Source organism: Oncorhynchus clarkii, chromosome 6 (genome assembly GCF_045791955.1).
Source record: "Oncorhynchus clarkii lewisi isolate Uvic-CL-2024 chromosome 6, UVic_Ocla_1.0, whole genome shotgun sequence".
Taxonomy (NCBI): Eukaryota; Metazoa; Chordata; class Actinopteri; order Salmoniformes; family Salmonidae; genus Oncorhynchus; species Oncorhynchus clarkii.
This window is the reverse complement of record NC_092152.1, coordinates 18098905-18126482: the sequence shown is the minus strand read 5'-3', so window position 1 is coordinate 18126482 and position 27578 is coordinate 18098905. Positions and strand designations below refer to the sequence as shown.

The window sequence follows — 27578 nt, the reverse complement described above, 5'->3', positions numbered from 1 at the left end:
GGGAGCGAGGGAGCGAGGGAGCGAGGGAAAGAGGGAGAGAGGGAGGGAGCGAGGGAGCAGGAAAGGAGAGAGACGCAGAGTCAGAGAGAGTACAGTATCAAATTCAGAGCAGCATAAAACTGGTTGGCATTCTAATTAGTGGCTTAATTGAATATTCACAGGAATAAGCTGGAAAGAACTGGATGAAATCCTCTCCTTCCTTGCTTCCATTTATTAGCGCTCCAAACGTTCTAAAATCATGAGCAGGTTGGGGATATTTCTAGTTATTATGAGAAGCCAACGTGTCACACATCAAATGAGAGCATCTGGTATTTTCTCATTCTCAGGCACAAGCCAGTATCAATGTGGTGCTTACTTTACACGTTCATCTATCCCCTCTTATCCTACACCAACAAAGCCAAAGGAAATGTCCTTGTTTAAAAAAAGAGGGGGAACTACTAGGTGGTTGGGCTGTTTGCAATTATGTCTTCACAGAATGATATACACATAACATGCATTAGCTTTAACCAAATCAAAAGATGCTGTGAGGACGAGAGAGTTAGGGCAAATACAACAGGAGCTGATTTGTAGGTAGGTAGAGGGAGAGGGAGAGAAAGATGAAAGAAAACACAGGGTCAGCCACAGTGCAACATCCACCAGGTTCACCGGCGTTAACCTGTTCTCCAGAGACGAGTTGCTGCTGTTAAATGTGCATGAGCTGTCAGCACCATTGAGGGCCACAGAGGACATTAGCTGCTGCAGCCCCAGCTTCAGCCCTGTCACCCTATAAACCACAATGCTTTTAGGCCAAGCCATCCTAATCTACTTTTTTCCATTTCCACCATGCTGCTGCATATTCAATCTGTCCTCCCTCCATCCACGGAGCGAGCAAGCAACGCTTTGCCCTTTCCACCTCATTGTTATGGAGCTATTCAAGTTAATAATTAATGGCTAGAATGGCCTTCCAATCCCTCATGCCCGAATCACTTACTTTGGAAAAAGTTTTACTTGTTTAAATGTATTGCCATTCGGGAATTGACAGATTTGAAAAAGCATTGTTGCGAGGGGACACCCTTGACCCGTGCCTATTGTTGGGTCCTTGGCTAGATTGAATCAGGGTCTATGACATTTCCCCCCCCCCCCAACGCCAGACAAAAGCAGGGCTGTGAAAGGAAGCGCAGGCCAGGGGGTGGAGGGAGGAGCCAGAGGCGGCACGCTAAACAATACCTGCCTTGTGCTAATGGAGGTGTCATCTGGCACATGGCTGATTAGTCAACGATTACAGGCCGGTCCTCGATTGCCGTGACAACTTCTGCAATGCACAATGGGCCCTGATAGAGCCAGCTGTTAGGTCCTCTGCAATTAACCCTGCATCCCTGTCGTCCCCGGCGGTGCGCCACCTCTAATTGACTATTGGGCACACAAAGCAGGGGCTGTAGGCCAGAGCCCCCCCAGCCAGAGGTAAAAACTATAATAAGAGCTGTCCTGCCGACTCGGCCACCAGTCAATCAAATGTCTGGCTCCCCTGCCGGAGCTTCCGGAGGAGAGAGAGATGGAGAGAGAGAGAAAACTGAATGGAAGAGCTTGCGTGAGCCAGCTTTCAACAGGGTACAGTTGCCTGGCGGGGGTGGGGGACATGTTGATTATGCCCTCAGTCAGGGAAACAAATTCAAGTGCATGTGGGGGGAAATGAGAGTCCCGCTGCTTGCTTTGCTCAGCATCAGGAAAAAAACATCCCAGGTACACTCATCTATCTCAGTTAATCACAAGGTTGATTGTTACACTGAACAAAAATATAAAAGCAACATGTAAAGTGTTGTTCCCATGTTTCATTAGCTCCAAATAAAATGTTCCATATGCACAAAAAGCTTATTTCTCTGAAAAACACATTTGTTTACATCCCTGTTAATGAGCATTTCTCATTTGCCAAGATAATCCATCCACCTGACAGGTGTGGCATATCAAAAAGCTGATTAAACAGCATGATCATTACACAGGTGCACCTTGTGCTGGGGACAATATAAGGCCACTCTTAAATGTGCATTTTTTACAAACACCACAATGCCAAAGATGTCTCAAGTTTTGAAGTGAGCATGCAATTGACATCCTGAATGTTCACCAGAGCTGTTGCCAGATAATTGAATGTTCATTTCTCTACCATTAGTTGCCTCCAACATCATTTTAGAAAATTTGGCAGTACTTCCAACTGGCCTCACAACCCAGTGTAACCACGCCAGCCCAGGACCTCCACATCTAGCTTCTTCACCTGCGGGATCATCTGAGACCAGCAGCCCAGACAGCTGCTGAAACTGAGGAGTATTTCTGTCTGTAATAAAGCCCTTTTGTGGGGAAAAAACGATTTCTGATTTGCTGGGCCTGGCTCCTCAGTGGGTGGGCCTGGCTCTCAAGTGGGTGGGACTATGACCTCACAAGCCAACCCATGGCTGTGCCCCTGCCCAGTCATGCGAAATCCATAGATTAGGGCTTAATGATTTTTTTTTGTTAATCGACTTATTTCCTTATATGAACTGTAACTCAGTAAAATTGTTGAAATTGTTGCATTTATATTTGTTCAGTATTACACACACACAAAATTATATAGATTGTGGCTTTATTAATGTAATTGTCTATCTACCCTCATATATATTAGGGTAGATCAGCTTTATTGCAGACAGACAATTACATTAATAAAGCCACAATGTATATCACTTCCAATCCCCCATATAGATATCTATTTTTTTAGTAAATATATATATGTATTATTTTATATATAAAGTACCAGTCAAAAGTTTGAACACACCTACTCATTCAAGGGTTTTTCTCTATTTTTACTATTTTCTACATTGTAGAATAATAGAGAAGACATCAAAACTATGAAATAACACATATGGAATCATGTGGTAACCAAAAACGTGTTAAACAAATCAAAATACATTCTATATTTAGATTCTTCAAAGTAGCCACCCTTTGCCTTGATGACAGCTTTGCACACTCATTGCATTCTCTCATGAAGTAGTCACTTGGAATGCATTTCAATTAACAGGTGTGCCTTGTTAAAAGTTAATTTGTGGAATTTTATTCTTTCTTAATATGTTTGAGCCAATTAGTTGTTGTGACAAGGTAGGGATGTTATTTAAAATATGTATATTTTACATTCATTTAACTGGGCAAGTCAGTTAAGAACAAATTCTTATTTTCAATAAGGGCCTAGGAACAGTGGGTTAACTGCATTGTTCAGGGGATTTTTACCTTGTCAGCTCGGGGATTCGATCGTGCAACCTGTATAAAATATATATATAATAAATATATACATTAAAAAAAATACACACACACACACACACACACACTTGAAGTCGGAAGTTTACACACACTTAGGTTGGAGTCATTAGAACTCGTTTTTCAACCACTCCACAAATGTCTTGTTAACAAACTATAGTTTTTGCAAGTCGGTTAGGACATCTATTTTGTGCATGACACAAGTAATTTTTCCAACAATTGTTTGCAGACAGATTATTTCACTTATCCTGTCACTTATCACTTACCCTGTCACAATTCCAGTGGGCGAGATGTTTACGTACCGAAGTTGACTGTGCCTTTAAACAGCTTGGAAAATTCCAGAAAATTATGTCATGGCTTTAGAAGCTTCTGATAGGCTAATTGACATAATTTGAGTCATTTGGAGGTGTACCTGTGGATGTATTTCAAGGCCTACCTTCAAACTCAGTGCCTCTTTGCTTGACATCATGGGAGAATCAAAATAAATCAGCCAAGACCTCAGAATAAAAATTGTAGACCTTCACAAGTCTGGTTCATCCTTGGGAGAATTTTCCAAACGCCTGAAGATACCACGTTCATCTGTACAAACAATAGCACGCTAGTACAAACACCATGGGACCACACAGCCGTCATACCGCTCAGGACGGAGACGCGTTCTGTCTCCTGGAGATGAACGCACATTGGTGCGAAAATTGCAAATCAATCTCAGGACAACAGCAAAGGACCTTGTGAATATGCTGGAGGTACAAAAGTATTTATATCCACACTGAAACGAGTCCTATATCAAAATAACCTGAAAGGCGGCTCAGCGAGGAAGAAGCTACTGCTCCAAAACCGCCATAAAAAGCCAGACTACGGTTTACAACTGCACATGGGGACAAAGATCGTACTTTTTTGAGAAATGTCCTCTGGTGGCTGCATCATGTTGTGGGGGTGCTTTGCTGCAGGAGGGACTGGTGCACTTCACAAAATAGATGGCAACCTGAGGCAGGAAAATTGTGTGGATATATTGAAGCTACATCTCAGAATATCAGTCAGGAAGTTGAAGCTTGGTCGCAAATGAGTCTTCCAAATGGACAATGACCCCAAGCATATGCCATAAGTTGTGGCAAAATGGCTTAAGGACAACAAAGTCAAGGTATTGGAGTGGCCATCACAAAGCCCTGACCTCAATCCTATAGAAGATTTGTGGGCAGAACTGAAAAAGAATGTGTGAGCAAGGAGTCCTACAAACCTGACTCAGTTACACCAGCTCTGTCAGGAGGAATGGGACAAAATTCACCCAACTTATTGTGGGAAGCTTGTGGAAGGCTACCTGGAATGTTTGACCCAAGTTAAACAATTTAAAGGCAATGCTACCAAATACTAATTGATTGTATGTAAACTTCTGACCCACTGGGAATGTGATGAAAGAAATGAAAGCTGAAATAAATAATTCTCTCTACTATTATTGCCCAGAAACCTGCTCCTTTTACTCTCTTTTCTGAACGTGCTAGACGGCCAGTTTGTAGTCTTTATCCGTACCCTTATCCTACTTCTCCTCTGTTCCTCTGGTGATGTGGAGGTTAATCCAGGTCCTGCAGTGCCTAGCTCCACTCCCACCCCCCAGGTGCTCTCCTTTGTTGACTTCTGTAAACGTAAAAGCCTTGGTTTCATGCATGTTAACATTAGAAGCCTACTCCCTAAGTTTGTTTTACTCACTGCTTTAGCACACTCTGCCAACCCAGATGTCTTAGCCGTGTCTGAATCCTGGCTTAGGAAAACCACCAAAAACCCTGAAATCTCCATTGCTAACTATAATGTTTTCCGCCAAGATAGAACTGCCAAAGGGGGCGGGTGTTGAAATCTACTGCAAAGATAGCCTGCAGAGTTCTGTCTTACTATCCAGATCTGCACTCAAACAATTTGAGCTTCTACTTCTAAGAACTCACCTTTCCAGAAACAAGTCTCTCACTGTTGCCACTTGCTATAGACCTCCCTCAGCTGTGTCCTCGATACTATATGTGAACTGATTGCCCCCCCATCTATCTTCTGAGCTTGTGCTACTAGGTGACCTAAACTGGAACATGCTTAACACCCCGGCCATCCTACAAACTAAGCTTGATGCCCTCAATCTCACACAAATGATCAATGAACCTACCAGGTACAACCCCAAATCAGTAAACACGGGCACCCTCATAGATGTCATCCTAACTAATTCGCCCTCCAAATACACCTCTGCTGTTTTCAATCAAGATCTCAGCGATCACTGCCTCATTACCTGCATCCGTAATGGGTCTGTGACCAAACGACCACCCCTCATCACTGTCAAACGCTCCCTGAAACACTTCTGCGAGCAGGCCTTTCTAATCGACCTGGCCGGGGTATCCTGGAATGACATTGACCTCATCCCGTCAGTAGATGATGCCTGGCTATTCTTTAAAAGTGCCTTCCTCACCATCTTAAATAAGCATGCCCCTCTGAAAAAATGTTGAACTAGAAATAGATATAGTCCTTGGTTCATGCCAGACCTGTCTGCCCTTGACCAGCACAAAAACTTCCTGTGGCATTCTGCATTAGCATCGAATAGCCCTCGTGATATGCAACTTTTCAGGGAAGTTCGGAACAAATATACACAGGCAGTTAGAAAAGCTAAGGCAAGCTTTTTCAAACAGAAATTTGCATCCTGTAGTACTAACTCAAAAAAGTTCTGGGACACTGTAAAGTCCATGGAGAATAAGAGCACCTCCTCTCAACTGCCCACTGCTCTGAAGCTAGGAAACATTGTCACCACCGATAAATCCACTATAATGGAGAATTTCAAAAAGCATCTCTCTACGGCTGGCCATGCTTTCCACATGGCTACCCCGGTCAACTGCCCGGGACCCTTCACAGCAACCCGCCAAAGCCCCCACCATTTCTCCTTTACCCAAATCCAGATAGCCGATGTTCTGAAAGAGCTGCAAAATCTGGACCCCTACAAATCAGCTGGGCTAGACAATCTGGACCCTCTCTTTCTAAAATGATCTGCCGAAATTGTTGCAACCCCTATTACTAGCCTGTTCAACCTCTCTTTCGTATCGTCTGAGATTCCCAAAGATTGGAAAGCTGCCGCTGTCATCCCCCTCTTCAAAGGGGGTGACACTCTAGACCCAAACTGCTACAGACCTACCTATATCTATCCTACCCTGTCTTTCTAAGGTCTTCGAAAGCCAAGTTAACAAACAGATTACTGACCATTTCGAATCCCACCATACCTTCTGGTTTCAGAGCTGGTCATGGGTGCACCTCAGCCACGCTCAAGGTTCTAAACGACATCATAACCACCATCGATAAGAGACATTACTGTGCAGCCGTATTCATCGACCTGGCCAAGGCTTTCGACTCTGTCAATCACAACATTCTTATTGGCAGACTCGACAGCCTTGGTTTCTCAAATGATTGCATCGCCTGGTTTACCAACTACTTCTCTGATAGAGTTCAGTGTGTCAAATCAGAGGGCGTGTTGTCTGGACCTCTTACAGTCTATGGGTGTGCCACAGGGTTAAATTCTCGGGCCGACTCTCTTTTCTGTATACATCAATGATGTTGCTCTTGCTGCTGGTGATTCTCTGATCCACCTCTATGCAGACGACACCATTCTGTATACTTCTGGCCCTTCCTTAGACAAAGGTGTTAACTAACCTCCAGACGAGCTTCAATGCCATAAAACTCTCCTTCCGTGGCCTCCAACTGCTCTTAAACGCAAGTAAAACTAAATGCATGATTTTCAATCGATCACTGCCCGCACCTGCTCGCCCGTCCAGCATCACTACTCTGGACGGCTCTGACTTAGAATACGTGGACAACTACAAATACCTGGGTATCTGGTTAGACTGTAAACTCTCATTCCAGACTCACATTAAGCATCTCCAATCCAAAATTAAATCTAGAATCGGCTTCCTATATCGCAAAAAAGCATCCTTCACTCATGCTGCCAAACATACCCTTGTAAAACTGACCATCCTACCGATCCTCGACTTCGGCGATGTCATCTATAAAATAGCATCCAACACTCTACTCAACAAATTGGATGCGGTCTATCACAGTGCCATCTGTTTTGTCACCAAAGCCCCATACACTACCCACCATTGCGACCTGTATGCTCTTGTTGGTTGGCCCTCGCTTCATACTCATCGCCAAACCCACTGGCTACAGGTTATCTACAAGTCTCTGCTAGGTAAAGCCCCGCCTTATCTCAGCTCACTGGTCACCATAGCAGCACCCACTCGTAGCACGCGCACCAGCAGGTATATCTCACTGGTCACCCCCAAAGCCAATTCCTCCTTTGGTTGTCTTTCCTTCCAGTTCTCTGCTGCCCATGACTGGAACGAATTGCAAAAATCTCTGAAGCTGGAGACTCACATCTCCCTCACTAGCTTTAAGCACCAGCTGTCAGAGCTGTTTACAGATCACTGCACCTGTACTTAGCCTATCTGTAAACAGCCCATCTATCTACCTACCTCGACCCCATACTGGTATTTATTTATTTATTTTGCTCCTTTGCACCCCAGTATCTCTACCTGCACATTCATCTTCTGCTGATCTACCATTCCAGTGTTTAATTGCTATATTGTAATTACTTCGCCACCATGGCCTATTTATTTCCTTAACTTACCTAATTTGCACTCACTGTATATATACTTTTTGTTTTCTTTTGTTCTACTGTATTATTGACTGTATGTTTTGTTTATTCCATGTGTAAATCTGTGTTGTTGTATGTGTCGAATTGCTACGCTTTATCTTGGCCAGGTCGCAGTTGCAAATGAGAACTTGTTCTCAACTAGCCTACCTGGTTAAATAAAGGTGAAATAAAAAAAATAAAAAATAAAAAATAAAAAATAATTACATTTCACATTCTTAAAATAAAGTGATGATCCTAACTGACCTAAGATAGGGATTTTTTTTACTAGGATTAAATGTCAGGAATTTAAATGTATTTGTCTAAGGTGTATGTAAACTTCTGACTTCAACTGTGCATATATTTTTATATTAATTCAACTAGGCAAGTCTGTTAATTAAGAACAAATTATTATTTACAATGACGTCCCACCCCGCTGGGACAATTTTGTGCCGCCCCAATCACGGCCAGATGTGATACAGTCTGGATTCAAACCAGGGACTGTAGTGATGGCTCTTGCACTGAGATGCAGTGCCTTTGACCGCTGCGCCACTCGAAAGTATAAAGATAGGGCTATTTGGTAAAATACCAAGTCCATATTATGGCAAGAACAGCTTAAATAAGCAAAGAGAAATGACAGTCCACCATTACTTTAAGACATGAAGTTCAGTCAATACAAAAAATATGAAGAACTTTGAAAGATTTTTCAAGTGCAGTCGCAAAAACCATCAATCGCTATGATGAAACTAGCTCTGAGGACCACCACAAGAAAGGTAGACTCAGAGTTCTCTGCTGCAGAGGATAAGTTCATTAGAGTTACCAGCCTCTGAAATTGCAGACCAAATAAATGCTTCACACGGTTCAAGTGTAATATTCTTGTTAGAACCTAGTATTGAGTTATTTGTTATAATTACTTGCCATTAGATTTAAGGTGATTGAATTGCTCCCGAATTGTAATGTTGTTAATGCATTTATTTTAAGAAATATTTATTTAATGTATAAGTGAATAGGTTGGTTTGCTTTTAAGTTTAAGTTGACCAATAAGTTGGCTTGTTAGGCTGTGGCCAATGGGAGTTGACCTGGTTAACGGGAGGCCTGGGGGAAAAAGAGGGAGAAAGACGTTGAGAAAAGGATGGACGTTACATTATGACCGTTGGTGAAGAAACATTATAAAAGAAGATGTAAAAATAGAACAACACCCATACCTAGAGTTTTGAAGGGAAATACAGATTTTATTTTATGAGAGTTGTTATAATTTTGTTAAGAAAGACTTAGTAAAGACTGAAGCTACCATCTCATCGTGGAGGTATTTGACAGCCTTGAGGTTGGCCTAGCATCGTGTGACACCGAGAGAGAATTGCTTGGGAAAGATTAACGAGTTCGTGTTCCCATGGGATTTCTGTTACTGCTAAAGAGTACTGTCGGCATTGATAGCTGTGCTTGCTGTGGATCTTGTGAGGAAACCTGCAAGGAACTGCCATACTTCACTGATGATCTTCGGATGTTTGCACCTACGAGACTCCCAGTTCCACAATAAATGTTCCTTTTGTTCCATAAAGATTATTTTTATATCCAAAATACCTCCAATTGGTTTGCGCATTATGTTCAGAAATCCACAACCTCGAGCGGTCACAACGGGGCAGACGAAAATTCCAAATAGTATCCGTAAAGTTCGTAGAAACATGTCAAACGTTCTTTATAATCAATCCGCAGGTTGTTTTTACAATATATAATCAATAATATTTCAACCGGACGATAGCTTCTTCAATAGGAGAGAGAGAGAAAATGTCTGCTCCACCCTGTTGGCGCATGCAAAACGCTGCTGGCACCCAGGCATCCAATGACGCGATATGATCTTTCTCTCTCATTTTTCAAAATAAAAGCCTGAAACTATCTCTAAAGACTGTTCAGGTAAGGCTTGCAATGGAACAGAGAGCTTTCAGGAAAAACAGCACTTCCTTGTTTTATTTTCCTCAGGTTTTCACCTGCAATATCAGTTCTGTTATACTCAGACAATATTTTGACCGTTTTGGAAACTTTAGAGTGTTTTCTATCCTAATCTGACAATTATATGCATATTCTAGATTCTGGGCCTGAGAAATAGGCAGTTTCATTTGGGTATGTTTTTCATCCAAACATCAAAATACTGCCCTCTACACTCAAGAGGCAAGCTTGAAACAATTTGGACATGGGTTGTGCACGAATCATTGGGGTATATTATTTATTTATTTTGATGTGGTGCTTTGAAAATGTAATAATACACATCTTGAACCTTATGTTGCCTTGGTGGAGTCATTTACTGTTTCAATTTAATGCATGGGAAAGTATATCCTTAAACAAGAATCTATAATCATTCCATCTGAAGTTAATACCCTATTTGTCATCACCCTAGATAGTTTACAATAGGGATTCTTATTGAAGATGTCCTTCTCACCAAACATCCCATGCTGTTGAGATATTCTACGCAAGTTAATATCGTGAAAGTCAAATTCGAGACTGGTGAGAGGCTTACACATGTAACAGACATCTCAACATCAACTGTTCAGAAGAGACTGTGAATCAGGCCTTCATGGTCAAATTGCTGCAAATAAACCACTACTAAAGAACATGAATAAGAAGAAGAAACTTGCATGGGCCAAGAAACACGAGCAATGGACATTAGACTGACATCTCCCAAATTGGAGATGTGTATTTCCCACCGTAAGCATGGAGGTGGTGTTGCATCAGCTGACATGGCCTCCACAATCCCCCAACCTTAACCAAATTGAGATGGTTTGGGATGAGTCAGACCGCAGAGTGAAGGAAAAGCAGCCAACAAGTGCTCAGCATATGTGGGAACTCCTTCAAGACGGTTGAAAAAGCGTTCCAGGTGAAGCTGGTTGAGAAAATGCCAAGAGTGTGAAAGGCTGTCATCAAGGCAAAGGGTGGCGATTTGAAGAATCTCAAATATAAAAACCTATTTTCATTTGTTTAACACTTTTTGGGTTACTACATGATTCCATATGTGCTTTTTCATAGTTGTAATGTCTTCACTATTATTCCACAATGTAGAAAATAGTAAAAATTAAGAAAAACCCTTGAATGAGTAGGTGTTCTAAAACTTTTGACCGGTAGTGTATCTGTACTGTTAGTTTCTCTATTTCATTTTTAAAGATAAAAACAATCTAGTTTAAAAGAGTTAGTTTTAAAAGATGAGTATGGAATTGCATGGCTGATTATTTGGTTAATTACTTGCTTGGAGATGACATCTAAAAAAATATTTGGATGAGATTTAAAGATTTGGTATGTAGGCTAGCTATAATTGTTCAGATTCTTATGAAAGTTCATGATGACAAAGATATCTTGAATTATGATTATGATATATTCTTATTGGCCTACAAACAGTACAGGCAGGAAAATAATTCAGTCTCACCCCACCCCCATCTGTGAACTCCCCGTCTCTGATGGCTACTTGACTAGTAACAGAAATATAGACATATTTCCAGGAAGGGAATGAGTGTGTTCTATTGATGGCCTGTTAGGCCCTGCAATCTCACATCTGATCTATCACAGCCAACTACAGAACCATGTCAAAAATGGTTATAGACATCAAAAAGTTTTTAAAAACTCATATGACTCCTAATTGTTATCTTTAATTTCAAAAAGGTCATTCTCACCTCAAATCCAATCAAATAATTTCCTGGCAAATGTTGGATTTGTGCTTCCTTCCTTCAGCCTCCTGGCACTGATCCCCTCTCCTCTTCTCAGGCCTACGAGAGCAACTTCATTGTCATAAATTAGCTTCAACAACTGTAGCCAAGATCATTTTCTCCTCATCTTTGCATTATTTTCTACTAAAACATTGATACATACAGTTCTTTCGTTAAATATTTCGACCCCCTTCACTTTGCTACCTTACAGCCTTATTATTTAAAAAAAATCTACATACATCAATCTACATACAATACTCCATACTCAGGTTTAGACATTTTTGCAAATTAATATTTAAAAAAAAACTGAAATATCACATTTACACAAGTATGCAGACCCTTTACTCAGTACTTTGTTGAAGCACCTTTGGCAGCGATTACAGCCTCGAGGCATCTTGAGTATGATGCTACAAGCTTGGCACACCTGTATTTGGGGAGTTTCTCCCATTCATATTTTCAGGTCTCTCCAGAGATGTTTGATCGGGTTCAAGCCCGGGCTCTGGCACGGCCACTCAAGGACATTCAGAGACTTGTCCCGAAGCCACTCCTATGTTGTATTGGCTGTGTGCTTAGGGTCACTGTCCTGTTGGAAGGTGAACCTTCATCCCAATCTGAGGTTCTGAGCACCCTGGAGCAGGTTTTCATCAAGGATCTCTAATTTGCTTTGTTCATCTTTCCCTCGATCCTGACTAGTCTCCCGGTCCCTGCCGCTGAAAAACATCCCCCCAGCATGATGCTGCCACCACGCTTTACCGTAGGGATGGGGCCAGATTTCCTCTAAATGATGCTTTTTCATTCAGGCCAAAGCGTTCAGTCTTGGTTCCATCAGACCAGAGAATTTTGTTTCTCATGGTCTGAGAGTCTTTAGGTGCCTTTTGGCAAACTCCAAGCTGGCTGTCATATGCCTTTTAATGAAGAGTGACTTCCGTCTGGCCACTCTACCATAAAGGCCTGATAGGTGGAGTTCTGCAGAGATGGTTGTCCTTCTGGAAGGTTCTCCCATCTTCACAGAGGAACTCTGGAGCTCTGTCAGAGTGACCATCTGTCAGGGAGGTGACCAAGAACCCAAGGCTCTTCTCCACAGATTGCACAGTTTGGCCGGGCAGCCAGCTCTAGGAAGTCTTGGTCGTTCCAAACTTCTTCCATTTAAAGAATGATGGCCAGTGTTCTTGGGGACCTTCAATGCTGCAGACATTTTTTGGTACCCTTCCCCAGATCTGTTTCTCGACACAATCCTGACTTGGAGCTCTACGGATCTCATGGTTTGGTTTTTGCTTTGACATGCACCGACAACTGTGGGACCTTATATAGACAGATGTGTGCCTTTCCAAATCATGTCCAATCAATTAAATTTACCACAGGTGGACTCCAATCAAGTTGTAGAAACATCTCAAGGATGATCAATGGAAACAGGATGCACCTGAGCTCAATTTTGATTCTCATGGCAAAGGGTCTGAATACTAATGTAAATAAGGTATTTCTGTTTTCTATTTTTAATACATTTGAAAACATTTCTAAAAACCCGTTTTCACTTTGTCATTATGGGGGATTGTGTGTAGATTAAAAAAATGGAATCCATTTTAGAATAAGGCTGTAACGTAACAAAATGTGGAAAAAGTCAAGGGGTCTGAATACTTTCCGAATGCACTGTATATAGCGATATAGTTACATCCATTGTTTTTATTATCTATTTGGTATTTATCTCTATACCTAGACATTAATCAATCAACTAATTTGTTGGTTTGATGTAGCAACATGCCTTTTATGGGCTTATGAGACCAACAGAGAGCTGGCCGAGCCGGTACCCCTTTGTGTTGGCTGGGGAGGAGGAATGCATGACGTCAGCAGTAGCCATGTCGGCTCTATTGTGGGAAGGAGGCCCGTGTACCAAACAAACACTGAATCTGGGACAACATGTTTACCCCCACAATTCACGTGACCCCGATAAATAAAACAGGCCAAACAAAAAGAGCTATGCCAAAAAACGGGTGTCCAATTGAACTTTTAGACAAATAAAAAAAATAACATTTACAATCTCACGCCGCCGGCAAAGCCCATAGACCCGACCTCCTTTCAAGTACCAAGACACGCCAGTCTTTCTTTATTCACCAGCCTGTCCTTTGGTTAAAATGGAGTATACCCTAGGGGAGCCTGGGCCTGGTACCGTGCATGGTTCTGTACCAGGCCCAGAACCATGGCGGTATGGCTGTGACGAGCCTGGCCACCCTCATTGTACACACAGCATGATCTAGAAAGCAGAGCTTTATCAGCAAATACCCGAGTCAGCAGCACCGGCGAGTGGGGGGGCTGTTATGCGTTGCGACTGGCACACCAGCCGATATTGTCATGTGTGATTAGGCCTGTGCTCACGAGCCCGTGAACTCATTCCTGTGGCATCAAAGTCACCCCATCCCCCTGATCTCTCCCTCCCCCGTCTCTATCCGTTTCTCTCCCACTCCGCCCAGCCCCCTCCAACACAATGTGCCCCCATTGCCCTGTTTGAAGCTGCGCTCCAGTGCCGAGGGACACAGAGCCAACATTCAACATCAACCCAGACTGGTTTTCATTTCCAAAACAGTAGTGTTGACCTTTTTTTTCAATCACAACACACCTCTCCAGATGATAGCCCTGATAAAAGAGGAACAAAAGGAGGCTCTGTGTAAAGCCACACACACACACCAGCTATATCATCTATGATTACAACAAGGCACCTCTTCTGTCCTGGCTGCTGTCTTTCAATAGTATTTGTGACTGTGCTACACTATTTCCTAAAAATGCCTACACAAGGGGAGCAGAGCCGGCGGCAATGCACACACAAACACACAGCACCCGTCCTCCACAAACTCAAGTAACCCAGAGTTTGAGTACGGGACCTGAGGACTGGAGATTGTAGGAGCACACAGAGCCAGAGATAACAGGCAGTCAGGCAGGCAGGGCAGCAGAGGGAGAGGAGGGAAGGCCGGCTCTGGGCAGGGCTGTCAGACTGGAGAAGGCCTGCAGGTAAATGGGAGAAGGCTCCCGCAGGCTGCCTGAGGCAAAAGCCCAGGCCCTTCTGTTCTATCATTTAGGAGACAAGTCCTCCACTGATTCCCAATTAATATTTAACGCTGTACAGACAACAAGGCCCTCCACCAGCGAGCGAGAGAGACCTTTAATGACTCAATGCAGGTCAGAAAGGAAACTTCCAATCTGGATGGATACCGGTCTGGATATATGAGTAAGGAGAGATTGAGTGTTCTCTCTACATAAATCCTTCTGTCACTTAAAAGCAGTGTGGTTTGGATGGATGACTCGTTTTAGCCCTTAGGGATCCACAGAGCAGTAGTGACAGCCAGGGTCAGCAAGAACACTCACATCTGACACAGTTACTGTATACCGCTGTAGTCATGATACCTCAGAAGTCCAATCCCCTTACACATGCACACAATACAGTCAGGTAAGAGTATTACAGCATTGTTAATTATCCACATTTTGATGAAGAAAGAGTCCTACCTTTGGCAGTGATAGGCTGCCATTTCTCAGCGACAATAGAATGTCACAGCCAGCACACAGTGATAGAATGTGTTACTGTCCTGCACCTGAGATACCAAAATGCCATCTAGCTGGGAACAGGTAGCCTACAGTACGTTTCCAAACCAAGTCCCAGTGTGGCCAAAACTAGAGTGGCCTGCTTTCTGGAACCTCACTGCCCTATGAAGAAACAACACTCCACACCCCAACGCCACTGCCGCGCCCCATAAACAGACGGCAGAGGGCAGAGCAAAGGGGCATGGCACTGTGGGATGCGGCCTGCCGGAAATTATCTTCTGAGTGCCAGCCCTGAGATGCCCGCCACCCTCCTGGCACAATTGAGTGCCAGTGGGCATGAGACAGGCTGCTGGTGCGTGTACTGTATGTCCAGACTGTGTCCGTCCACCAAACCACAGACCCAGGTTCAAATAATTGTTTTCTTTCAAACATATTTGAGTGCTTGATCGCGATTTGCACTTTTGGAACTATTCCATTCGTTCCATGGCGCCAGGTAAGCTTCAATCGAGCGCAGGTGAAGAAGTTACATCATGATTTTTATAAAATTTGTTTTATTTATGTGAGTGGCTGTTACACTTAGTGGTACTGAGGGGGTGTGGCATTGAACACTTGGCTGTCAATCACCTCTCACTTTGAGAAAGGCCACTTTAACATCTCTCCCTGTTCCCCAACGCGGAATGAATGTAATAATGATGGCGGCCGGCCATGTGCAGTGAGCCTGTGGGGAAGAGGGGAAGAGAGGCAGTTCAATCAGTGGGGAAAGGTCAAGTGCATGCAGATTCTCCCAGGGTACACTGCTCCTCCCCTCTCTCGTCTATTCCCTCTCTCTCCTCCTCTACATTTCCACTCCAGTCCTCTCTCCCTCCCTCAAAGGCAATCAGGGAAAAGGTTGTCATTTCTGCTGCCACATTTAAGTATTCTATAGAAAACCTTTCCCTTTTCTCCCCAGAACAGGCTGGAGGTATCCGATTGGATATGGAAAGGTAATTCTACGGTCATGTTTACCTCTGGCTCAAACACCAGCGAGAGAGTGGTAGATAGGGTGCTTTGTCAGACACAGACTATTCCCTATATAGTGCACTACTTTTTGACTAGGGCCAATATAATATCAGCATAGAAATAGAATTTCATAAATGTATTTCCTGTTCTAGCCATTCTATGTCTATGGATACCAGGCACGTAGTGAACCTAGGATATCAGCATAGAAATAGATTATCAGAATGGACATTCCCATTCATTTTGACCCGTTCCAGTTATTTTATTTCTACTGATGCCATAGAAACCCTCTGTGCACCTCTGTGATTGGCTCTCGAGGCCTGCTGGATGATGATATCAGCGTGCCTTCTGGACGTGGGGTTTAGAATCAGGGCCTGCTGTTGGCTAGAGGCACGACACAGATTGAGCCGAAAGTCTGATCCAATCAGGGGGCAGAGCCCGAGGTCTGATCCAATCACGGGGCAGACACAGGAGCGTCTGTGACATGTGCGGTCTAACAAGGGCAGCACCTACAGTGGACTGACCGGGGAAAGAACCCACGACGTGCAGATCCCAATCTGACAGGGCTGTCAAACACGCCATATTGATAACCACGAGCGTCACGGTCACTCCTGCTGATCTTGCCAACGTCAAACAAACCATATGATGAAATAAGAGAATAAAATGACCTGGACAGTGAACACATTCTCGTCAAATTGTTACTTTCTCACATACTCGTCAAATTGTTACATTCTCGTCAAATTGTTACATTATCAAATTCTCACATTCTCATCAAATTGTTACATTCTTATGTAGGTGAAATGAGAAGTTGACCTGCTGTAGAGAGTACAGTAGCCTCTGTCTGGGACTATAAAAAGGTTATATCCTCTCCTCCAAATGAATGGCTGCTGAGTGCTGCTGTGCTGTGGTCCCTCCTGACCGGCCCTCTTAAGGGCCCTACACACGCTTTCAAACAGAGCTACGGAGCGTCATATACAGTGTGTAGCGGCCTTTCGTTGGGACCCTCAGCCTCTCTCTTAGCCCTCAGCTACACCCTTCTCTGTCTACACCTCCCTATTTAGAGAGAGGCCGGTTCCACAACCACAAAGGGGTAGGGGCCTGAAGGCTGATGGGTGAGAGGAATAAGCCTGGGTGCCTGGGGACTGGAAACTACGTTCAGTGGCATCCCTCTCCCCATACAGGCCCAGGGCCTTCCCTCTCTCTCCTCCGACTGGTCTGGGTGCCCTCTCTCTGGGGGAGAACGGCCTGAAGACACTGGCTCCATTGCCGTGTCCTCCCCTGCTTCTCACGAAGTGCAGCGCATAGTGGCAGAAGTGATGGGGAGGGGAGGACGGGAAGGGGGGTTGCTACAAATGTCCCATAAGGGGAGATTTAATAAAAAATGACAGGTCCTGGTGCGCGGATAGTGCAGCCCCATACACAGGGAATTTGGGAACGCTGAAAGCAAATGCCTATGATTTATAATTTAAGTAATTCCTCCCCACTCTTAATTCCACGGCCAGATAGCCAGAGAAGAGATTTTTGTTTTAAATCTAAAGGCCACCCCAGTGAGGCTAATCCAATAGGATGTTTCTAAAGGTCCAGTGCAGTCAAAACCTAGATATTTCAGTGTTTTATAAATATTTACACACTATGAGGTTGGAATAATACTGTGAAAATGATGATAATGCCCTTTTGGTGTAAGAGCTGTTTGGAAAGACCACATTACATTTTTTGCCTGTTTTGGTGGGATGGGGTTTTGGCCTTCCATGGTGACGTGACCATGCGGTAAATTAGTCAGACCACTAATAGAATGGGAGGTTCAAACCTCTCTGCCAATAACAGCTACATTTCAGTTTTCCCTCCACACCCAGACAGTCCTAGACACATTTTCTTGAGAAATTGCCCTTTGCTAAGAAGCAATTTTTATTTATTTTAAACCATTTTAACTGAAAACAATCACAGTACGGTACTTAATTGTTACCCAGAAAACATTTGATATCGAGATAAAAATGGCTGTATTGGACCCTTAAAGGCAGGGAGTCAATGGCATTTTAAAAAGCCAGTCTCCCTCTCTTGTTCTCCCCCATCGCTCTCCCACTCCCCATCTTTCTTTCCTTCTCTACATACCGCTCTCCCGCTTCCCATTTCTTTCTCTCCCTCATCACCCGCTCTTCATCTCTCTCGCTCTCCTGGCCCAGATGCAGAGCAGACTGTGATAATGGAAACATCCCTCTCTTTCCGCCTCCCGTTTCTCCCGCTAAGCTCTATGCGCTCGGGGGAAATTGATTGTCTGGCGAGCCGATCTGAACTCTTCCCGCTGATGGCGAAGCCAGTTAAGTCCTTTTTTATTGAGGGTATGAGGGATTTTTAATGGGAGTCGCATCAATGAACTGTGCAGCTGCTCAGCATCGCTGCCCCCCTCACCCACCACCACCACCACCACCTCCTCCTCCTCCTCCTCACCATCCCCCCACTCACTGCTTTCCTGCAAGGACAGCAGATGCAAATAGCAGAGCAGCTCACCTCTCCTGCCACTTCCAGGTAATAATCTCCCTCACATCCTATTTCTCTCTGTGAGGGGGTGGTGTCTGGCAGGCAGGTAGGCAGAGACAGGCCTCACTCGGGCTACTAAGAGCCAGGGTCACTTTACCCCACAACCCCCACTCCTCCTCCCTCAGCTCAAACTGGGCCAGAGGGTGATCAATCGATGGGGACCTAGCTTTGCACGAAGGAGCCCAGTGTGTGTGCCCACGATCCCCCTGGCCAAAGCTGACATCTGCCTCTCTGCACCCCTTTTGAGCCTGGTTGAACAATCCCCTCTCTCATTGAAGGGCCAGTGGCTGTAAAGTACAGTACAATGCTGAAATCCAACACTCAGTCTCACCTCCGCGGGACAGAAAGGAGGTCATTCTTCTCAGATCCACTCATTATATATGGCCACAGTGGTAATATTTCAATCAAAGGGTTTAACAGGTAGAGAGGTAGATAGAGGTAGAGAGAGAGAGACAGACTGTTATTTTTCTCTATTGATTCCATCTCTGACTCCCACTGGCTGCTCTTCAATAAGAGGCCCGAGGAGGAAGTGGGCTAATCCTGTCCAAATTGGAGGGAGAGGGAATCGATTAAGACAGCCATTGCCTCCCTCTTTTTCTCTCTTACTATCCATTTCCCCCCTCTGACTCATTCTCACAGCCCTCCCTTTTTCTTCTCTGTCTCTCTCACTTTCTGGAAGCTCATTAGGGAACCTGGCCGGAACTCACGCCACCATATACAGTACCATTCCCATGGAACCAGGACACACACCCTTTTGGTCTCAACCTTGGCACATACTTGAAAAACGTACACACACGTAGATCTGAACAAAAGCAACACTGACCTTGTCCTCACATTCCCCTTTGCCAGTTGAACCAATCATGTGTATTACATGGGGGTGTGTGACACTTACCCCTCAGGCTGAGGTGTTGCGCTTGTGTCACCTCACTAGCTAGCTTTTGATGTGGCGCAATCGGCTAAGACGCTTGAGGAGGGCAGTCGTGAGTTTGGGAGGCAGAGGTCCCTAGTTCAGGCCAGGTATGTTGTAATTTATTTACTGTGTTGAAAATGTATTTCTCTGAAGCTAGCTGGTTGTTGTACTCCCATCTTGAGTCTTGGTTCACGTTACTGTAAAATAAAAACAATTGGTTCTCTGGATATTTATTCTATGTAAAACTATACGATCACATTGTGTTATTATAGCCATGTTTGCCCTTTCATTTATGATTATGGTGCAGACAGAGCTGGAGGAATGCAAATTCATAATCGTCTGATTTGAACTTGAACACCTACGCTGTGTGCTTTATTGCCAGACTATAATAAACGGGGCAATCGCCTGAACCCGATGATCCTGTGTATGCCTGTGTCAGTCCTGCAAAGTAGCAACAGTCAAAAACCTAGGGGTTACAGATGCAACAGGAAGATGTGTACATAAGTGGGCCAGACCCACTAGTCGCGGTTAAATAGGGTCTTGCGGATGTCCAACAGTATGTTTTTCTCGAGTGGAATTTTTAAAATTTTACTACTAGTGATATGTTGTTGACAATTAGGCCTATTAGCAGGTAGAACTGTAACATGCTTAAGCTTTTGTAAACAGAGGTTGAAAATGTTAGGTTAACTCCTTCTCTCCATCCGCCTTCCCTTTTAAATCGGCTTGCCATGCAAACATAGGCCACTAAAGACTCTTGGAGCGTTCTATAAGCGGAACAGCCCCCTCCACCACCGACACACACACACACACACACACACACACAGGACAGTCTCATTCCACTAAAGGGCTAATCCCGAGGCTTCAGGGAAATTAGGCAGAAAGTCACCTTCCAGGGGAATACGGCAGCTTTCTTTAATCCTTAGCTGGTCCAAACTAGTTTCTTTCCCATTCATTTCCATAACAACTTCCCATGGCCAGTCCCTTTATATACAGTATTTTATGAGAGGGACTTTTGGGGATTTTAGAACCCCACAAGGATAGAAGAACTAACACACCTACACAGTCACCGAGGGCCAGGGAGGCACGTTAAACTCTGCACAGTCAGCACAGCTACACAGTCACCGAGGGCCAGGGAGGCACGTTAAACTCTGCACAGTCAGCACAGCTACACAGTCACCGAGGGCCAGGGAGGCACGTTAAACTCTGCACAGTCAGCACAGCTACACAGTCACCGAGGGCCAGGGAGGCACGTTAAACTCTGCACAGTCAGCACAGCTACACAGTCACCGAGGGCCAGGGAGGCACGTTAAACTGCACAGTCAGCACAGCTACACAGTCACGAGGGCCAGGGAGGCACGTTAAACTCTGCACAGTCAGCACAGCTACACGGTCCCTCTATAAACAAAGAGTAACAACATAGCAACCCCAAGGTCTCCCTCTACCAAATCAAATACATTGGGAAACCTAACAAAACTCCTGACCCTTCTTTGCCTTGGACTCACATTTTCGGCTGAGGGCTTGAGGCGGCTCCAGGGCCTTGCTGGCGCACAAGGGGTGCTGGGAGGATGGGATTGGAGGGTTCTGCCTCCTCTGCAGGCAGGCCAGCATGGCGGGGGGGCGGGCGGACAACTACAACTGGGGGACTGCCAAGGCCAACCTGGGGGAGAGAGAGAGAGAAAGAGAGAGGGGGTTGAACAAAGAATGTGAGAAAAGCAGGAGGATTTGGAAGAAGCTAAGCTCAATGGGCATGGAGGTCTGTGAAGTTCAGTGGCGGACTGGGACTGGCTCTATGCCACCTACAACTGTCTGCCTGCCTAGCAACTGGGACAGGGATAGCTCTATGCCACCTACAACTGTCTGCCTGCTTAACAACTGGGACTGGCTCTATGCCACCTACAACTGTCTGCCTGCTTAGCAACTGGGACTGGGACTGGCTCTATGCCACCTACAACTGTCTGCCTGCCTAGCAACTGGGACTGGCTCTATGCCACCTACAACTGTCTGCCTGCCTAGCAACTGGGACTGGCTCTATGCCACCTACAACTGTCTGCCTGCCTAGCAACTGGGACTGGGACTGGCTCTATGCCACCTACAACTGTCTGCCTGCCTAGCAACTGGGACTGGCTCTATGCCACCTACAACTGTCTGCCTGCTTAGCAACTGGGACTGGGACTGGCTCTATGCCACCTACAACTGTCTGCCTGCTTAGCAACTGGGACTGGCTCTATGCCACCTACAACTGTCTGCCTGCTTAGCAACTGGGACTGGCTCTATGCCACCTACAACTGCACTGGTCTGGGGCAGCAGAGTCAGACAGGTTAGGAGGAGTAGAGTCCAACCTTATAAATAGGACATCTGCTCGAGCCTGGCTCCTGTCTATGAAAACACATGCAGTACGTACATGTAACACTCCTTCCGGAGCAGTGCATAGCATGTGCCGTGGTGACAGCATTATCTATTGACAGCTAAACGGTAATGCTGAGAAAAGAGCAGTCTACCTGCAGTAAGTTAACATAGGACCACACTGGGAGAATGTCAGCAAAGGCCTGGGGGACCAAGATCCTAAAGTCCCTACAAAGATAGTAAAACAAGGAAAAGTCTTCCTCTTGGGGACATTTCCCATGTCCCCGTGAGGACAAAGGCTGTTTTAAGGTTAGGGGTTAGAATTAGGGTTACAGTTTGGGTAAGGGGTTAGGAGTTAGGGTAAGGGGTTAGGAGTTAGGGTAAGGGAAAATAGGATTTTGAATGGAAATACATTTTAGTTCCCCACAAGGATAGAAGAGCAAAACGTGTGAGTGAAAATGGGTTGGGAGTGCCAGCAGTGCATCAGGTCCAGTGACAGCATTAATCAATCTCCCCCTAGGCTAAACATCTCCAGCTCTACTCTAGAGGAACAGAGCCTCTCAAAAATACCATCAGTGTGGAAACACAGAACACAACACACACGAGGCCAAGATCACCTCCGTCAAGGCCCATACACAGACCTGCAGGGCAGCCTCATCCACAAACTGGATTAGATCTAAATTCAGTCACATCGCCATCACCCAACACAATGAGGGATTACAAGGACCGTGGGCTGAATTAATGGCCATAAAGAAGCAAACTGTCTTCTCATTAGACGTAGACTAACATTTTGTTTGTAAACTAAAAAGAGACATGCAATGTAAAAACAGTAGGTCAGAACCTCAACCAGACCTAAAACATTATTGTCTATGATGTTTCAAACTATTTCTTTCCTCTGTCTGGGACACTGTGCTGATGGAGTCTCCTGACGGCAATGCATGGATATGAATCAGTATCGTTTTCATTACATGAAAACAAAGAGAGCAGTCAAATATTTCACCGGGGCTGTCAATGCCGCCTTCTCTCGCCGTGATGCACAGCGGATTATTGAACAATTATTTCTCACGTGCTTGTCAAATGCAGGTCCCCGTTTTTCATTTTCCCGGTGAATCACTAGATGAACATTTAGCCACATTCGCTCCAGTACTTAGTGTTATAGATTCGAATTGTAATATGAAAGAAATGAATTAAAATGATGAGTAAATGACTAGCGGTAACTCTTTAGAACCCGTAGCGGCCATCGAAGGCCTTTCTTTAAATTACTAAAGCGGCCACGAACTGCCTTGTTTTTCTAACAATAATATCTGTGTCAATATCGCAAAATGTACTTTACCTGTTGTACTCACGTGGCTGTTGTCAACCATAAAAAGAGAAACAGGGTTTACTTCACTTCTCAAAATAATGGCGCCGAAGCGGACACAACTTTTAACTGTGAAAGAGGCTGTATCTCTGTTGGTTAGTGATACGGATTCGGACATGTCCTGGCAGATTGAAATACGATGATGTTGATGTGAGTTAAATAAGTTAACAGTACATATGTTTGGTGTTGTCGATGTTTGATGCTGTGGAACAGCTCTCAGATTAGCAAGTCCTGTCATGAAACGTGGTTGGTACAGGCTAGCACATCAGCAGTGGAGCTGGAATGCCTGCCCTCTGTCTCATGAATTAGTTGCAGCGTGTGTTTAGCTGTATATAGTCACCTAACTAGTTGGTTGTTTTGTCTTGTTTCTACCGATGTAAGTCATATGGAAACAGCCCAAGCTGCTTGCTATAGCTTGTCTGTCATGCAAGAAAAGTTGTGTGGAGGTAAATTTAGGCTGCACTTTCACTAGCTAGCCGTACACAGACTACCATCTAACTAGCCACCAAAATGAAGGCTAGAGTAATGAATTTCTGTTGGGCTTAGGTTATGGTTTGTTATGTTTGATAGATATCCCCGCAGTGGAGCTCATATGATAGCTAGCTATAGCAAGCAGCTTGGGCTGTTTCCATATGTCTTACATCGCTTGTTTAAGATGGCACCGGAAAAGGCTGACGTTTTACGTTTTCTTAACCAATTTTTTTTTTTTTTTTTTTGCTTTATTTGTAACTTTTTTTAAACTTATTTTGTACATAAGCAACACTGACCTTGTTGTTGTTACCATCTCTTATGACCGAAAATAACTTCTGGATATCAGAACTGCAATTACTCACCACGAACTGGCAGAATCCTTTTTTTCCTTTAACGAGTCCGATGTGTATGATACTCTGGTCCGGAGGGCGGGCTGCCTTCTGAGAATTGTTAAGGGATCGAATATATCTCCACTGCCTTCCATTCTGCTAGCAAACATTTAATCTTTGGAAAATAAAATCGATGACCTACTACACGGAAGATTAAACTACCAATGGGACATTCAAAACTGTAATATCTTATGCTTCACGGAGTGGCTGAACGACGACATTATCAACATACAGCTGGCTGGTTATAACAGTGGCGTCTGGTAAGACAAGGGGCGGCGGACTATGTATTTTTGCAAATAACAGCTGGTGTACAATATTTAAGGAAGTCTCAAGGTTTTGCTCGCCTGAGGTAGAGTATCTCATGATAAGCTGTAGACCACACTATCTACCTAGAGAGAGTTTATTTGTATTTTTCATAGCTGTCTACATACCACCACAGACTGATGCTGGCACTAAGACCGCACTCAATGAGCTGTATTCTGCCATAAGCAAACAGAAAAATGCTCACCCAGAGGCGGTACTCCTAGTAGCCGGGGACTTTAATGCAGGGAAACATAAATCCATTTTACCAAATTTCTATCAGCATGTTAAATGTGCAACCAGAGAGAAAAATAATAATAAACTCTGGACCACCTTTACTCCACACACAGAGACACATACAAAGCTCTTCCTCACCCTTCATGTGGCAAATCTGACCATAATTCTATCCTCCTAATTCCTGTTTACAAGCAACATTTGAAGCAGGAAGCACCAGTGACTCGAGAAATAAAATCTGGTCAGATGAAGCAGATGTTAAGACTGTTTTTTGCTAGCGCAGACTGGAATATGGATTCCTCCAATGGAATTGAGGAGTACACCACATCAGTCATAGGCTTCATCAATAAGTGCATCGAAAGGGGCCTCCCGGGTGGCGCAGTGGTTAAGGGCGCTGTACTGTGCCATCAGAGACTCTGGGTTCGCGCCCAGGCTCTGTCGTAACCGGCCGCGACCGGGAGTTCCGTGGGGCGACGCACAATTGGCCTAGCGTCGTCCGGGGAGGGAGGGCTTGGCCGGTAGGGATGTCCTTGTCTCATCGCGCGACTCCTGTGGCGGGCCGGGCACAGTGCGCGCTAACCAGGGTTGCCAAAAAGATTTGGCATGGGTCCTCAGATCTTCAAAAGGTTTTACAGCTGCACCATCGAGAGCATCCTAACTGGTTGGTATGGTATGGCAACTGCTTGGCCTCCGACCGTAAGGCACTACAGAGGGTAGTGCGTACGGCCCAGTACATCACTGCTTCCTGCCATCCAGGACCTCTATACCAAGCGGTATCAGAGGATGGCCCTAAATGTTCAAGACTCCAGACTTTGGTCTCTCTCTGCTACCGCATGGCAAGCGGTACCAGAGCGCCAAGTCTAGGTCCAAGAGGCTTCTAAACAGCTTCTACCCCCAAGCCATAAAGACTCCTGAACAGCTAAACAAACGGCTACCCAGACTATTTGCATTGCCCCCCCACCCTCTTCTACTACTCTCTTATTATCTATGTATAGTCACTATAATAACTCTACCTACATGTATCACCACAATCACCTCGACACCGCTGCACATTGACTCCGTACCATATCCCCTGTATATAGCCCCGCTATCGTTATTTACTGCTGCTCTTTAATTATGTTATTCTTATCTTACCCCCAAAAAAGTATTTTCTTAAAACGGCATTGTTGGTTAAATCAAACTTGCGCCCAACAACCATTTAGGTTGTTAAAGGATGGGCCATTGTGAGCGCATACATTTGTTTGGGGTTTTTGTTAAATTTTATTTCCTGCCACTGATAGACATCTGTTTAGGATTAGAATAGGTGAAGAGGAGGGGATAAACGGACGGACGGACGGACGGACGGGGGGGGGGGGGGGGGCGTGACAAACAAGTCCGACTTCCTCCTCTCCTCTCAAAGTTAAGGCAGTAATAGGAGAAAATTGGTTCTTGAAATGGAATGGAAGGGGAAAGCGGTCTCTTTGAGAGCAAGATAATGACTCGGAATACATTTGGCAAGAGCAAATGGAGAATAATGGAGGGGTAGTTACACAATTGTCTTTCATTTTAGGAGAGGTAGGGAGGGAGGGAGGGAGGGGGAGATGAGGCATTCCCCATTAGGATGGTCTTTGGTCTCTATCTATGCTCTGTGCCCCCCCATCATCCCCCTGAACCACTAGCCTTTAACGAATGGGCTGTGAGGGAGGGCTTGTTGTGAAATTAGTATCTTCACAGAGGACACAGAGAGGCTTTTAGCCTGTGAATGGCCAGTAATGAGCTCAAAGTGCCTGTGTGTTTGGGCCAGGCCTGCCTGTGTGTGTGTGTGTGTGTGTGTGTGTGTGTGTGTGTGTGTGTGTGTGTGTGTGTGTGTGTGTGTGTGTGTGGTAATGGCACTGCACACTAGTGGGCTTTTCAGAGGCACCTGGCGGGGGAAAAAGAGTGCCCCATCTTTTTCAAACCCCTTTGTGTGCGCACATATAGGTCTTCTTTGACTATGCATACAGCATATGCACACATTTAGCTTCAGTTGGTACACTATGCTACAACAATTTGTCTAACAGATCCCCAGTAAGGATGCATGGTGTAGTTATATTAACAAGAATTTAAGCTTTCAGCCGATATAAGACACTTATATGTACCGACATTTCTTGTTTCTCTAAAATCTGCAATCGTGACACAAGGCGCTGCATGATTTACAACTGTCCCGTTGACGGGACGCCTATCCCCAAGTCTTAACCACATCTGAAGGTACTGCTAATGGAAACACACCACCTGCCCCCTATTCACTAATCAAGTCCACACACAGTTATTTTATTACACCAATGAGAGGAGAAGTCCAAAGCCAGGAGTATTGGCCCCTGCCCCAATCTGCTAACTCCACTGCCACAGGGTTTGGAATGGGGGGCAGAAGATCCATCTCTGCACAGGAGCGAGCGAATAAGCTGTAATAAAGAGACTGTGGGCTGGTGGAAAGGGGGTATTCTCTCAGTTTAAAGGTTGTTAAAGTGGAGCATTGATCACAGGAGATGTCTCCCCGTCTAGATAGGCATCCATCCAGGTGGGGAGAGCAAACCGAGAAAAGGGCCGCTCACACTCCAAAAGTGGAAGCCATAATAGAAATGTATGACTAGTGTGGGTGTTGTGTCTGTCAATGCATGTGTGTGCACGCGTGCATGCACTCTGTCCTGGTGAACCCCCTCCTCATCCACCATAGCAGGCCTGGTCAGGGAGCCTAGTGGCTGGCTGGTAGTGGGCCTGCTTAGTGAACAGCGCGGGCTTGGGCCTAATTGAATGGTGACCCACAGGCTCACTGTGGGACGCCCCATGAAGTGCTTTTAACAAGCTGCTGTGTCTCCCCTGTTAATCAGTCCAAACAAGTTAATCCAATAGACACACTCAAAGCCCTTTCTTTTCCTTTAACAAGGCACTGCCTCTACCCCCTAATCTCCTA

The 27578-nt window shown here is 44.9% G+C and overlaps 1 protein-coding gene across 3 annotated transcripts in view; it reads right to left on the bottom strand.

The window, feature by feature from the left end:
• Window positions 1–27578, bottom strand: part of LOC139411934 (protein FAM222A-like) — a 57823-nt gene that overhangs the window by 6762 nt on the left and 23483 nt on the right. For 2 of the 3 annotated variants that reach the window (XM_071158696.1, XM_071158697.1), the window contains exon 2: window positions 21055–21209. The exons of the other annotated variant lie outside the window; for it this stretch is intronic. In XM_071158696.1, coding sequence (XP_071014797.1) covers window positions 21055–21160 — 106 coding nt within the window. In that variant the 5' untranslated portion in view covers window positions 21161–21209. The remainder of the gene's footprint in view (window positions 1–21054; window positions 21210–27578) is intronic. 3 annotated transcript variants of the gene reach the window in all.